The sequence below is a fragment of the Haliotis rufescens genome, unplaced genomic scaffold (assembly GCF_023055435.1).
Source record: "Haliotis rufescens isolate VD_foot unplaced genomic scaffold, xgHalRufe1.0.p SCAF_1, whole genome shotgun sequence".
NCBI classification, from domain to species: domain Eukaryota; kingdom Metazoa; phylum Mollusca; class Gastropoda; order Lepetellida; family Haliotidae; genus Haliotis; species Haliotis rufescens.
This window is the reverse complement of record NW_025963779.1, coordinates 76,888,752-76,904,156: the sequence shown is the minus strand read 5'-3', so window position 1 is coordinate 76,904,156 and position 15,405 is coordinate 76,888,752. Positions and strand designations below refer to the sequence as shown.

The 15,405-nt window shown below is 38.3% G+C and overlaps 1 protein-coding gene across 3 annotated transcripts in view; it reads right to left on the bottom strand.

Moving 5' to 3' along the window:
* The window catches only part of LOC124147843 (uncharacterized protein CG43867-like), a 43,964-nt gene continuing 28,559 nt past the window's right edge, over window positions 1-15,405 (bottom strand). For all 3 annotated transcript variants that reach the window (XM_046518637.2, XM_046518636.2, XM_046518638.2), the window contains exons 6-12: window positions 12,302-12,412; window positions 10,912-11,093; window positions 8,971-9,116; window positions 8,708-8,753; window positions 1,971-2,157; window positions 884-1,019; window positions 1-239 (exon numbers count right to left, since the gene is read on the bottom strand). In XM_046518637.2, coding sequence (XP_046374593.2) covers window positions 182-239; window positions 884-1,019; window positions 1,971-2,157; window positions 8,708-8,753; window positions 8,971-9,116; window positions 10,912-11,093; window positions 12,302-12,412 — 866 coding nt within the window. In that variant the 3' untranslated portion in view covers window positions 1-181. The remainder of the gene's footprint in view (window positions 240-883; window positions 1,020-1,970; window positions 2,158-8,707; window positions 8,754-8,970; window positions 9,117-10,911; window positions 11,094-12,301; window positions 12,413-15,405) is intronic.

Sequence of the window (15,405 nt, the reverse complement as noted above, 5' to 3'; positions counted from 1 at the left end):
ACATGGGTTGTGCAGTGCACGGCCGACTTCAGTCACATCATCAATCCTTCTGTGATTCTGGTTTCTACATCCTGAAGGCTACTGTGGAGGATCAGATATCTTTATAGGGAGCAGGGCTCACTTCAGTGACATCATCAATGCTTGAGTGACTCTGGTGTCTACTCCTGAAGGCTACGTATGGTTATTTGGTGTCCACCTTCACCCAGCGCTGGATGGAACGCTTCATGGAATCCACCCACCTGAATAAGAAGCATTCACTGATGAGGCCAGAAAAAACGTCTTTCATGTTTTACAGATGAAGCTGCCCAAAACTTGCAAAAATAATATGAAGAAGTTTTTGACTGAATATAAGTTTAACACCTTTTATTTTTAGCTGTATTATCAAGATAATTTTTTCCTTAATAATTTCGATAAATAAAACATCTGAATTGCCAAGCCTGTAACACTTGAACACCCATTCCAAATAGTGAATAGGTCAATACCTCAGTATACAATAGTCCAGCTATAATACAGCGCCTGTAAGGAACTGGGCCCACTTGCACAAAGCGATCTTAGCGCTAAGATGACCGTAACTCCCATACTTTAACATAGGATTACCATAGTCTTAGCGCTAAGATCGCTTTGTGCAAGTGCGTCCTGGTCATGTACTATGGGGGGGGGGGGACTGGTGAGATTACAGTCTGTGTGGGTGGGGGGTTGTTAGGATCGGGGGTTTAAATGAAAACATTAAAGTTCTAGTTTTTCAAACAAACCATTTATATACATGTTACCAGTCCCTAAATAATTGAAGTGGGTCAGGCAAACCAGTGGTTGATAATATGAGCAACAAGCTCAGTTTGCTATGTGTATTACACTGTGTGTATCACTGGAGACAAATACCCACCGTGCTTTGTCTGTCTCATTCTCAGCACAGAAGTAAAAGGTTCTCATTCCTTGTTCCGGTGGTTTGAGCACAAAGCTGTGGCGCCGCCCAGGAAGGCCGTTCACGTCTACTGTGTAACCATGGAGATGAGCCACCCCTGATACAAAATAAAGATTGAACATATTTCCGTCTTTGCTTTTGATTTATGCACATACTGAATATATCCATTTATGTCTTCAAAGTAACCAACTCAAGGCTAGTCACACTTGCTTGTTCCTATTCATTCATGAAGCTGCTTGGTCTGTGGCTTTCCCAAGGTGGTACACATCTATGACTCTAGTTGTAGCCATATTAGCCTCCACATTAGCTCTGATGATGCAAACACTTTTCAAAGCTGCCTTAAACCCAAGTCACTGCCTCACTCACTCTATGTCTGAAAAAAAAGAGACCACCTCCTTGGTCTAGTGGTAGAGCGTCCGCCCGGAGAGCGGAAGGTCCGGACTTCATTCCCCGGCCGTGTTATACCAAAAGACGTTAAAAGATGGTACTTGTTGTTACCCTGTCTGGCGTTTGGCATTAAGGGGCTAAAACAAGGACTGGTCAGCTCGGAGTCAGTATAGTGTGTCTGAGTGGGGTATTCATGTTAAACTGCGGCATGGTATCTCAGTGTGCTAGCACTATACATCGGTATCAGTCCGGACTAGTACAAGCAGCCACACACACACACACACACACACACACACACGCATGTACGCACACGCATACGCACACGCACGCGCAGGCAGGTTGCTATGTACCGGTAGCGGAGTGCAATAATCTTGGACACGACGATAGATCCAATTTCACCTCACCTCACCTGAAAAAAAAATCATGTTAATTCTACTGATCAACTTGTCAGGAGTAATCTCCCTTGGTGCACAATCCACTCTTGTTCATTGTCAAAGTGGATACAACACTATAACTGTCAGGGTAAGCTGGTCATGGGTTCAAATCCAAGAAACTCCCACGTTAGACACTCAATTGGTCTGATAGTACCAGACCCATATTTAGTGTGAGTTTACATACCTCCCAAATAAACTAGGCGATAAAAATGCCGACTGTCACTCACCCTGTGCACTATGGGAGGACATGAGTTTATAGTAGTAGATGCAGGCATCCTTCAACACACAGTAGCGCTTCTTCCACACCTTCCTCTGTCTCCCCATCTTGGTCAGGTAGCCAGTGGACTCTGGGCGCCGGATCTCCAGGGCAGGCAGACCCACGTTGTGGCTGCTCACATCAAGCCACGAGTCCTTCTGTATAAAGAGATTAGGGGGAACAAGGTTATCACACCATTGTCATGGCTGTATTACCTACGAGTCCTTCTGTATACAGAGATTAGGGGGGAACAAGGTTATCACACCATTGTCATGGCTGTATTACCTACGAGTCCTTCTGTATACAGAGATTAGGGGGGAACAAGGTTATCACACCATTGTCATGGCTGTATTACCTATGAGTCCTTCTGTATACAGAGATTAGGGGGGAACAAGGTTATCACACCATTGTCATGGCTGTATTACCTACGAGTCCTTCTGTATACAGAGATTAGGGGGGAACAAGGTTATCACACCATTGTCATGGCTGTATTACCTACGAGTCCTTCTGTATACAGAGATTAGGTGGGGAACAAGGTTATCACACCATTGTCATGGCTGTATTACCTACGAGTCCTTCTGTACACAGATATTAGGGGGGAACAAGGTTATCACACCATTGTCATGGCTGTATTACCTACGAGTCCTTCTGTATACAGAGATTAGGGGGGAACAAGGTTATCACACCATTGTCATGGCTGTATTACCTACGAGTCCTTCTGTATACAGAGATTAGGGGGGAACAAGGTTATCACATCATTGTCATGGCTGTATTACCTATGAGTCCTTCTGTATACAGAGATTAGGGGGGAACAAGGTTATCACACCATTGTCATGGCTGTATTACCTACGAGTCCTTCTGTATACAGTGATTAGGGGGGAACAAGGTTATCACACCATTGTCATGGCTGTATTACCTACGAGTCCTTCTGTATACAGAGATTAGGTGGGGAACAAGGTTATCACACCATTGTCATGGCTGTATTACCTACGAGTCCTTCTGTATACAGAGATTAGGTGGGGAACAAGGTTATCACACCATTGTCATGGCTGTATTACCTACTAGGACAGAATTACCCAATCTCATTAAAATCAGATCTTAGTTCTCGCTACCGCTAAACAAAGATCTGAGGACATCCCATTAAGGGTCACGTCAGACCGACCTTGCGCGAACTTTGACCGACCAATGGAATGACCAATCAGAAGGCAGCTTTCTCGTGTTTTACGGCCTCAATTTCAAATTGGCAACTACACTTCGAAACATATATTTTTGACAAATTCTCGATTAAAAATTTGAAACCTGAACAAAAGCACATTCTTGAATGGCTAATAGATGGTCTAGATGGTATGGATTCAGTCGTTAAACCTGTAACTATTGTTCGGAGTTAAAGTTTTCGAGGCTGCATGATTAGAAATCACATTCCGACTGTCACTTTCATAATCTGGTAAGCGATGCTCTGATTGGTCGGGTGAAAGGCCGTTCTGACGTGACCCCTAATGGGATTCTCAGATCTTTGTCTAGCGGTAGCGAGAACTGAGGTCTCATTTTAATGAGATTGAGAATTACCAGGCTTGTCAATATACTTGGAACATGTGCGCTCATATCATATAGTGCTTGAGAACATCTTGCAGGGTTTGAAACCTGTGGTTGCAATGTATGACCAGACGTCTTGTATTTCTTGGTGTCCCATATTTGCCAAACTATCGATTGTTATGCAAACTATTGACAATACTATTGGGTCCAAATACTACGAGTCCAAATTTACTACCCAGGTACCCACCACGCTATAACCCGATCCTACCCGCTATATGTCTCAAGACTTGGGTGTAAAATGTTCGATTGGGAATAGTTTGACCGTTACTAAGCCCTGGTAAAATGTATTTAGATACACTTATCCTTTAGCCTGCTGAATTATTTTCACACTTCTTACCCCTGCCTGCTGGATTAATTTTAGCATAAGGCGCTCTAAAGAGGGTGGGTGATTTCAAACAGTCGGTGCCTCATTAAACAATGGCCAATTGAAGAAATATTTTGCACATTTATTCCTGATAGAAAACTACACAATTCTATATAAAAATATCCTGGTGTTTTCAATTATACCAAAGTTTAAACCAAAACGAACACAAAATTTGTAAATTTTCTTGAACTTACCTGAATTGCGTTATTGAAGGTGGTTTGCATTTCATGCTAGGAACCTTTTAATATCGTAACATTTTTGCAAATTGATTTCAATAATCATATCTCCGATATCTTAATTTTAATTGAGTAAAAATTCGGGTTTTATAATCGGCACATATCAGCGCGATGGTAAATTATGAACCATTTCAGTGAATTTATTATCTAAACGTTAAACAGAAAAATAACTTAATTTTCGAGGTCATCATGTCGGTTGCAGAAATACGATTATTCGGGTAAATCTGACGTGTCATGTTATAAAATTTGCAGGAAACAATTAATGACTTATAAATATTCACTAATCCTAATTTCAAGCGTTTTGGTTGAATATTTACGATATACAAAAATAAACAACCCGTGTCATGATGCTAGCAGACGTCCTAAAATCAAACATGGCGCGCTTCGCCCGACCTCCGCATAACTTATTGCTATTTTAATATCAACAAAGTTTACATTGCCTTTATAAATATAACTTAACGAAAGTTGACGATCTTCTCAATCGAAGAATGTTTTATTCGTCATATTCCAATAAATATGACGAGAGAAAAATGAAAATAAAGATCGTGAATTCTGACAGCACTATTTCAATAAGTGCAAAGGTCACCGGATGTGATGTCACAGACAGGGGTAGTCTGCTGATAAGCTTTCGAAACAAAACAATTACAGTAAATTTTGAAATAGTTCGCCTATCACATACAGCAAAAATATAAGTCGATACACAGTATCAGTAATCACCACTAACATGAAATAAAAATGTGACTTTGACGATATAATTCGCGTATTAGTTAATCCGTTTGACCTTGCATGCTCCCGTGACCCGGAAACGGTAGACGATAAATCAACATGCCACATGCAAGTTTCTCGGTATCTTTTATTTGAACTTCTGTTGATATTTAAAAAATCACCATTCAATGTTGTGAATATAAATGGGACATGATTCATATTTCTGCGATGTACATGCTGATAAGTTTCACTACAACAAGTGTATCCCACGCAATACGTCTATGGATATCGTCGATCAGCAAGATCACCCTCAACAACAGGTGCGCGAAAATGGGCTTGACAAAACTTGTTTCAAAATTACATCCCCGCGTTGCCGAATATGATAGGGTATATATAAGCAATAAAATGCTACGTACATATTTTCGGTGTTAGTTCCACATTACATTTAGGATAGTTTTCCTTTCGGGAATACATTCATAGATTCTAGCATGATTTTAGAACAGTTTCACGAAGGATTTCTAAATTTATTCCAAAAATATGAAGACCACCATGATTGCGCATTGATGATAGATTTGTAATTGTTTAATTATTTACAGCTGTTTACAGGTTTTAAAATTTTAAGTTATATTTAATAGTTATTTTTCCCACAATGATGGTGTGTGGGGACAGTAAATATTAGTCTTTGCATCAGCACAGTGTAACTGATCAAACTTCAATTATTATCTTTAGTTTAAACATATTTATACAACAATTATTATCTTGCACTCTGAAAATCAACTATGTGAATAAGTAACTCTCTGATGTCATCATTTTAATTTTAGTATTCCATGAATAATGAATAAATCAGATCCTTAACATATACATACTAAACTCATATGGACATTAATCTTGTGCATTATGTGGTTTGTTTCCAAATAAAACAATTCTGAAATATAATTTAATAGGAATTAATTTAATTTAATTACAGTAACAGTACTTGTAACAGTACATGACATTTTTGTTTGTTTAATCACAAGAACCATGGTGGCACATGAGCTGGTAAGTTTGCCATAGGTTTCTTAGAAAATGCTATCTCAGTCTTCTGGTTGGAATGAAAAGAAACATGCCTGTGTACATGTTTACCCTTGCCAGATGTATTTTTTCCAGTCAGCCAATCCATTACTTTTGTTCACCTTATGTGGTCTATTTTATACATACAGGTACTGCTTCCAACCTGTTTTTTCTTTGTATGCAATCACAGTATCACAACTTCCTCAGCTGGTGTGTATAAAAGTTCCCCTGTCATCATGAAAAAAGAATTATAAAGGAAAGTCATATTTTCATTCAAAAACATATCTGTCTTTCCTTGAATACTCTTTGTCTAAGTGCCAGAAATGTCAGTGTCATAAAAAAAATTAAAAAAGATTTTCATAAGGACTTTTCTTAGATAGACCTAGATCTAAGTCAAACCATGTGACTAGTTAGGTAGAATTATAACCTTATAAGCCCTCATTTCTGAGGTGTCCATATTTTTCACCTTTTTAGGACTAAATGTGATCCGTGTAGATCTGCCTGTTTTGTTATGTAAAACAAATTCTTGTCTTAAAAAAATGAGAAAAGGAATCATTCATACGAAAATTTTTTATCCCATTGATTCACGAAAATCAGTTGAAATGTACAGTGGTGACTTTTGTACCCAAAATTTCTAGTAATTTGTTACCCAAATGGGTATGTGATTTTGTAGATCTACCTAGAATTATTTCAAAGATATACATTAATTTGGTGTCTTAAACTTAACATAATATCACTTTCCTATCAAAACAATTCATTCTTACTTTAACCAAAATAACTGGCCTCTCCTTCTGTGACAAGACGTCAATTTTCTCTCAAAACTAAACAATCAATTTCAAGGATCACAGTCATAATCATATTTGGAACTTGATGAAATATTTTATTATGTGTTCTGTTCATCTACATGAAAACATAAATATAATTATAGATTATTGTCTTATTTTCTTAGGTACAAATGCACAAAGTATTTTGGGTACAATTTAATTTGTTTTGGGTACAAAATCACATATATATATATAAATAGGAGCCTAGAATCTATATATATTTACACCTCGTTGTGTACCAAAATGTTATCGGTTCAGAGGACGGGAGGTTCTCAGAAAGTTTTCAACAACATCTTTAATATTTAAATTGTTCTTTTTGTAATGTTAGACCAATAACAATATTATGTTATTATTATGGCATATCAATACGTTGTATCGCTCTCCGTTGCGTTCGTTTTTAGAAAATATTTTAAAATTAAAATCATCGAGCGTGAAATCCATTACGGTTTCGGATTTAGACTTACACATTTGATGGCGACAATCACGAAGAAATATGAAACAAATAGGAGTGAAGATTGCTCTCCATATCAATAAATAGTAAATTATGTATTTTCTTTTGAATTTGAATCTATTTCGGAATTTCTTTATGATAGCTTACCAACTTTTGCATATTTTGCTTCCATGTGTCACATGCGGTACGTGCTTCCGGTTTCAGAAATGATAGCTAAAATTGCAAGTATTTTGATTATTTCTCGTAAAATGCATTATTTTGCTATTGAATGGTTTACCTAGAATGTATATCAGTTCAGATTTTGCGTTTCATTCAATATTTGTCATTTTTCGCAGTGTGTGTTGACTTTGTTCAACTCAACAAATCGCGAGTTAGGCCACGCCCAAACGTATCACTGACGTTTGTCGGCTTGTCAATGTGTCGGAAAGTTTATCAAACGAAATCATTTGCAAACTCTTTAAAAATGAAATTCTTTTTACAAAGATTTATACATACGTGTCAATAATTCTAGAAAATTAAGTTAGATGTAACAAAATGATTGTAATAGTCTAACGGGATAACTATGCATGTGGAGTTGTTTGTTTACCGCCGTTGCCATGATCGTACAAGTTCCATCCAATCGATGATGTTACGATTCAGATTGTTTTTGTTTACAATTAGTTACACCGAAAGTTGCTAATTTTTAGAAATAAAGGAACATGGGTGTTTTCCTTTCGTCAGCAAACAAAAAATTATGATCGAATAGGAAAAATGATGAAATTATAAAGAAAATATCGGACTGCATGCCGCTCAACGTGAAGTGCCAAAAGTCAACAATGGCCGTTTCTGGTAGTTGTGTGCCGAGAAGTTTGGTCGAAACATTTTAAACTCGCGATATTTTCTTTTTGAGGTAAATAAATGACTGAACATTTGATATTGAGCAAGCTGAGCATTTATGCATGTCATACGTAATTTAAATGTTACGCAAAGCCTTCTCGGTAAATAGATATGGCGAGTTTTATTTTGGGGTGTTGTTATGCTATTCGCCTGTCGAATGGGTTCGACATCAGATGCACGGGGATGGACACCTCTGTCGAATGGGTTCGACGTTAGCGTGCAGAGCTTTATAAAACAATCTGGTCATGCATACACTGAAGTTGACTGAAGTTTTATCTTTATTCAAACCTATAAAGGGCAGAAGGAATGGGTGCATAGTCAGAAAGAAATGCGTACATTAGTGACTTGTAACCATAGAGTTTTAGATATTTTTTGTTATTAAACAATATATCCCGTGACTAACCACGGGTCCTACTCAGTACCCACCCGACCCGAGTACTCGCATTACCCGTCCCAGCCCTACCTTAGACCTCATATTACCCATATAACAGAAAATACTGGGGAGAGAAGAGAGACTTAAAAAGACATCTGGCCTTAATAAATGTTGCAAGGATTGAAAAGAGCTGTTTGAACTGTTAATCTTCTCATTTGGCTTTGGTACTGACTTACCCGTTTCTTCGACCTTGCAGACGCCTCAGTCATCTTTCCCACCCATCTGCAATTAGTGAACAATATGAACTTCCTGTTTTACAGAATAGTACAATTTGAATCTGTTCTCTCTTTTCAACTTTCCTCCTGACATTCTTATCGTAATGTCAGACCAATATCTTATCATATTGATGAGCATATCCTGAAGTTTCTCATCCTCACTGCAGTCGGTTATTATTATTATTATTATTATTATTATTATTACTATTATCATCATCACATACTGAGTCATTTCATCTCTGCTGTCGGTCATGAAGTAGTAGGACCGGGCACCATACTTGTCGGCCTTGAAGCAGAAGTCCTTGTTGGTGTCGATGTAGCGAGAGATGCTGTAACCTGCCAGGGGTACGGCACCCAGGGGAATCTGCTCCTGGGGTGGGGAAGCAGAGGGGAAGGGTTACTATACATCAACAAGCAGGTCGCTCCATACGGAAACTGTGCTTTCAAGGGTATGGTTTGAATGTTTGTTGCTTAACGCCGCACTCAGCAATATTTCAGCTATATGACGGCGGCTTGTAAATAATTGAGTCTGGACCAGACAATCCAGTGATTGATACTATGAGAAATGGCACTGTATCAACCAAGCCATGAGGACCACCTGATCCATTGTACGCCTCTTACAACAGCATAGCAAGGGAAAGGAGTCAGGTGGTTGAGTATTGCTGACAGTAATGAAACAAATCATAAAAAGGAACTCTTCTGATTATCCTAATGGGGTATATTATCATTTACTTAACCATGTTACAGTGAAACATTATTTTTCTGGAAACTTAACCATTACTGTGAATATACACATGATTTTTGGCCCAAAAATTCAGGTCAGTATGTTGAAGAAATATTAATAAGAAATGTCCATTTCAATTTCATTTTTTTAGGACTTTCTCAAAAATAAAGGCAGGAAAAACAATGGGGGCAGGTGGAACAGGGAGAGAAACTAGTTTGAATTAACTCCCTTCCGTCATAGATACTGATGTGCGTCACGATTTGTGTTTTAAACTATTATGATAGACTTTCAACAGGTTTTGATTATATCATTTAAAAGAATTTATTGGTAGTTACAGTAAATGAAATTGGTCTTCTAAAATTTTATTTACCAACGTCTCTGGTTGGTGGAACAAAGAAAATGCTCTTCATTTCTTCATATTTCTTCACATTTCCATTTTGCAGAGATGGTGAATTTGTAAATCAAGTTTCATAAAAAGTCTGACCTAAGCAGTTGCTTATGGCTTACTCTGCACAGTGCCTTAGTACACACAGCAACTCTTCCCAGGACTACATCCATTCTTAAGTTAGTTGTTATTAGTTACCTGCCGTTAAACAAACACGGACTGACTTGGGTCAACTCGCAGTGTCAGCAGTCTTAGATCAAGTCATTCACACAACACTTTACTTGTCTGTCGACTGAAGTTCAAATCAATCTACCTGTAATGAACATCCTCCATACATAGAAACAAATTCACAACTAATAACACATAATCCAGACCTATTGCGAAAATGGGTAGCCTACCTTTATGCCATGTAACATGTGACCTCACATGACAGTCCCTGCTAAGTGACTATTGAATCATTCAATATTGCCAATTCTCAGTGAATTGAATAAAAACGGCAGAAAGATCATGGGCATTAGCAACTTGAGTAATAAGCAATATTGTATGTGATATTTGACACACAGTAAACTATGTTAATAAAGAACATGGTTATAACAAACTGACGGACATAAGGAACTTTTTTTAGTCCCGTCCATTTGCTGTATATATGCTGTGTTTATGCTTATAATGAACTCAAATTAGTGGACCCTACGAGTTCGGTATAACCTTCTTTTACTGTATATGTATATTGCTAAACGAGTCACTGTTTTTATTGTGAGTGTATTTTAAAACATAGATGATGAGCCAAAGATTGTTAGATACATTTTGAAATACACAAGTTGTATTAAAAACGATATCTAATGGTGATGAGTGTAGTAACTTTTTTTATTATGCCCTTAAACTTGTTATAAATTGGGTTATTTCTTCACAGGTAAGTTATAAATACCTGTAGTAGGCCTATACTGATTTGACACTAAACTATTTCCTTTCCATAGTAAAGACAGCATTGATGCTATAGCTACCATACTGTATGTTATGTACAAGTATTTTCTATGTAAATCTGTATTGGATACTAACCTGCTCGTTTTTGTAATAGTAAAGACAGTTGTCTTGACGTAGTACAAAGAATCGTTTCTTCCACGTCTTCATGAGAGCGGAGTTGCCCAGCTTGTACATACAGCCGGACATGACGCTGGCCTGCAGGTCCCTGACAGGTTGGAAGTCACTGTAGGCCACCTCCAGCTTGATGATGGCCGGGTCTGGGAAGGAAGCAGACACTTAAATTCGGGTAGTGAAAGGTCAAATTGACAATCTTCAAAAGTCTTAGCTGCTTTATGTTTTGGTCGGAAAGAAGTAGAGTTCAATTGTCGATTTTGTTGTTCTACATCGCTTTGGACAGTATTTCAGTTTAATCATGGCTGGTCAGCTTGACAAGGGTTTAACGAGACTGAGATTGTTCACACACCATCTGTCACAATAAAATATCTTGAAAAACATATTGATTATAAATTCTTAGTTTCAAATACACAAAAACGAAACTGGGGAAAAAGCAACAACACAATGTTGAGACATTACCTACGGTTAATGCAGACCTTTTAAAATATAAGTAAGGGACTTAACTTTTGTCTTATTGTTGAAACAAGGGGCAGTCAGGTAGCCTAGTGGTTTAAGCGTTCGCTCGTCACGCCGAAGACCTGGGTTCGATTCCCGACATGGGTACAATGTGTGAAGCCCATTTCTGGTGTCCCCCGCCGTGATATTGCTGGAATATTGCTAAAAGTGGCGTAAAACCATACTCGCTCACTATTGTTGAAACATATCGATACATTACCCAAACTTAAAGGTAACATTTATCCACCACCCAAATATAGCTATACAACAATCTCATTAAACTCAAGTCTTCAATTCCGATTTGATACCTCTGTGAATTAAGATCTGAAGACTCCTCCATAGGAGAAACTATCTGATCAGCCGAAATTCTTGGTAAGAATAAGCGAAGCTTTCTAGCAAGCACCTGTCATTTCTGTATCTCGAAAAAACAAACATAATCAGGGAGGTCTGATCGAAAGATTAACATGCAGCTGCTATCATGTTGTGGATATTTTATACTTCCTGTCTTTTCTGAGCGCCATGGAATCTACACTCAAAAGGCTGTACTGTCGAGGGTATGTTGGTCTTCTGTGGTGTTTGTTTTGCTACGATAGAAATTTCTGAATCAAGGTGGAAGAAAAATGAAGACGAATTGTTCTAAAAAGCTGACATCTGATTGGCTCAAAAACCCACTCATTTTTCATTTAGATTTTGCAGGAAAAGTTGACTGATGGTTCACATATGAAGGTATCCTCAGGTTGTGACACAGAGAGGTATTGTACCTGAACAAATGATCTGATTTAAAAGAGATAATGTGATCTATACAATGCGAGGACAAAGTGTTACATAAATAATGATGACGTTAGTTTCAACCTACTTTGTTGCATGAGTTTGACGATCTCATCGTGCGAGGCCTCAAGGACGTTGACACCATTGACGGAGATAAGAATCTGACCCTCCTTAACCCCTGACCTTTCTGCTGGGCTTCCTGTATGAAACATGGCAAGGAAATGTGTTACCACAAATGAGGAACCAGCTCATAACTCACGTAATCACCACTGTCAACACTCATCAGCAATATCTGCAACATTTTCACTCAAATCATGAAATAAATATTATCCCTAACACAGTAACCAAGTGTGTGTGTGTGAGTGAGTTGGATCTATTTACATAACTTTAAACAGAAGTTCATCTGATGAAGGGTCTTTGATGAAGAAGTTGCCACTTTAGGCTCTTCTGCCAAAATTACATTCTCATTCCATTTTACTTCAATCTTTCTTTTCATTCTAGCTACTGTCTCAGTAATGTTCAGTTTGAAATCATATTTCTTCACCCAACTCCCTTGGGCCAGACGTATTTTATTTGGGGCGGTGGGGTAGCCTTGTGGTTAAAGCACTCGCCCATCACACCGAAGGCCCAGGTTTGAATCCCACATGGATACAATGTGTGAAGCCCATTTTTGGTGTCCCTGGCTGTGATATTGCTGTGATATTGCTAAATGCGGCATAAAACCCAACTCACAAACCCATTTCATTTGATTGTTTACAAATATCTGCTAAATAATCCATATACCTACCAACCAACCAACCAATAATCCATATACCAACCAACCAACCAACCAACCATCCATCCATTCATCATCCATCCATCCATCCATCCATCATCCATCCATCCATCCATCATCCATTCATCATCCATTCATCATCCATCCATCATCCAACCATCATCCATCATCCATCCATCCATCATCCATCCATCCATCCATCATCATCCATCCATCATCCATCCATCCATCCATCATCCATCCATCCATCCATCCATCCATCCATCCATCCATCCATCATCCATCCATCCATCATCCATCCATCCATCCAACCAACCATCAATCCATTCATCATCCATCCATCCATCCATCCATCCATTCATCATCCATCCATCCATCATCCATCCATCATCCATCCATCCATCATCCATCCATCATCCATCCATCCATCATCCATCCATCCATCATCCATCCATCATCCATCCATCCATCCATCATCCATCCATCCATCCATCCATCCATCCATCCATCCATCCATCCATCCAAATAGAAATCATCTCCTGCACTGGCCAGTGACACGTGATGGATTATTGTTTAAATCAAAATTCTAATCCGTCAAAGATGGAGCTGTCTGACATAATAAAAACTATATTTCACTATACAGTTGGTCGAATGCACAGACAGAAAAAATGAACAAGAGTCATCAGAAAGATGACATATCCCCCCGGCAGCTGTCTGTAAAGTAACCACAAGTAAATGTGCTATTCTGTATTCTGTGTTGTTTTTTTTTATGCAAACAAATGACAAATTACAAGAAACAATGACTAAACTAGCGTACAGTCACGAAGTCATCTATATCCCCCGCCCATTTTAACACATTATGGTCCCAAACCAGGTAAGTGACCCAACATTTCTTTTAGCCCATTTCAAAATAGCTGCAATGGAAATTCTAAAATAAACATTTCTAAAACTTATTAGCCGGCACCAGTTCAGCAAGAGTCTGATAGACATGAAAAGTTTTGTTAGAAAGTTTTGAATAGGTTTTGAGATATGCTCTGGAAACGAACTCTACCCTATAGAACCTAAGTCGAACTTGTTGCCATGGAAACATAAAAAATTCCTAAATAGCAAAAGGCACAACTTCAGTATGAATTGAAGTCTATGTCCAACTTCATTCCATCAAAATTTAAAAAAATAAAAATTAGAAATATCCCAAAATATCAAAAGGCACCACTTCAGTATGTGCCTGATAGATTTGCCAAGTTTCAATCAAATACACTGAATGGTTTTTTAATTCTGCCCCGGAAACCAACCCCATCCCCAATTGAGTCTATGTCCAACTTCATTCCATAAAAAATTTTAAAAATAAAAATTAGAAATATCCCAAAATATCAAAAGGCACCACTTCAGTATGTGCCTGATAGATTTGCGAAGTTTTGATCAAATACACTGAATGGTTTTCGAATTCTGCCCCGGAAACCAACCCCATCCCCAATTGAGTCTATGTCCAACTTCATTCCATAAAAAATTTTAAAAATAAAAATTAGAAAAATCCCAAAATATCAAAAGGCACCACTTCAGAATGTGACTGATAGATTTGCCAAGTTTCAATCAGATACACTGAATGGTTTTTGATTTCTGCCCCGGAAACCAACCCCATCCCCAATTGAGTCTATGTCCAACTTCATTCCATCAAAATTTAAAAAAATAAAAATTAGAAATATCCCAAAATATCAAAAGGCACCACTTCAGTATGTGCCTGATAGATTTTCCAAGTTTCGATCAAATACACTGAATGGTTTTCGAATTCTTGCCCGGAAAAGGAAATGATTACGGACGGACAGACGGACGGACAGACTGGCTGATCGCTATATCCCCCCACATTATATGCCGGGGGGATAAAAAGTGATGCCTTGTGCAGAAGGTAAATATTGACTTTGTTATTCACAGCCCTTGAATGTCTCACACAACTCAAACACTCACAGGTAATTGTGGACAAAAGTCATGTGAAATATCCATCACAAGCGTGTAGGTAGGTGAAGGCAGGTAAGAGGGTTGGATGGTAGATAATGACACCAGTGATTGTATTACCTCCTTAAGAATCAGGGTTGTCACATGCAGTATGTTCCAGTGAACAACTAAAGTCCCCCATAACCTACATACGTCTCAGGTCACATTCCCTTTAGAGATAGGAGTCAGAGCTAGGTCAATAATGATTGGCTCTTAATATATTTTCTTTACGCTGCTCTACTTTTTTATGGCGGTACGCGTCCAGGCGCAGATAGACTGTGGCACATGGCTTGCTCATACTAAAAGTATTGAATTAAATTCAATCACTCACTCTACACAAAATACTGCCTTTGCGTGCTTGCATTGTTGTTCAACACAAACAGGTAACATCTGACGTATATCTAGTTACACAAGTGACAATGTGAACA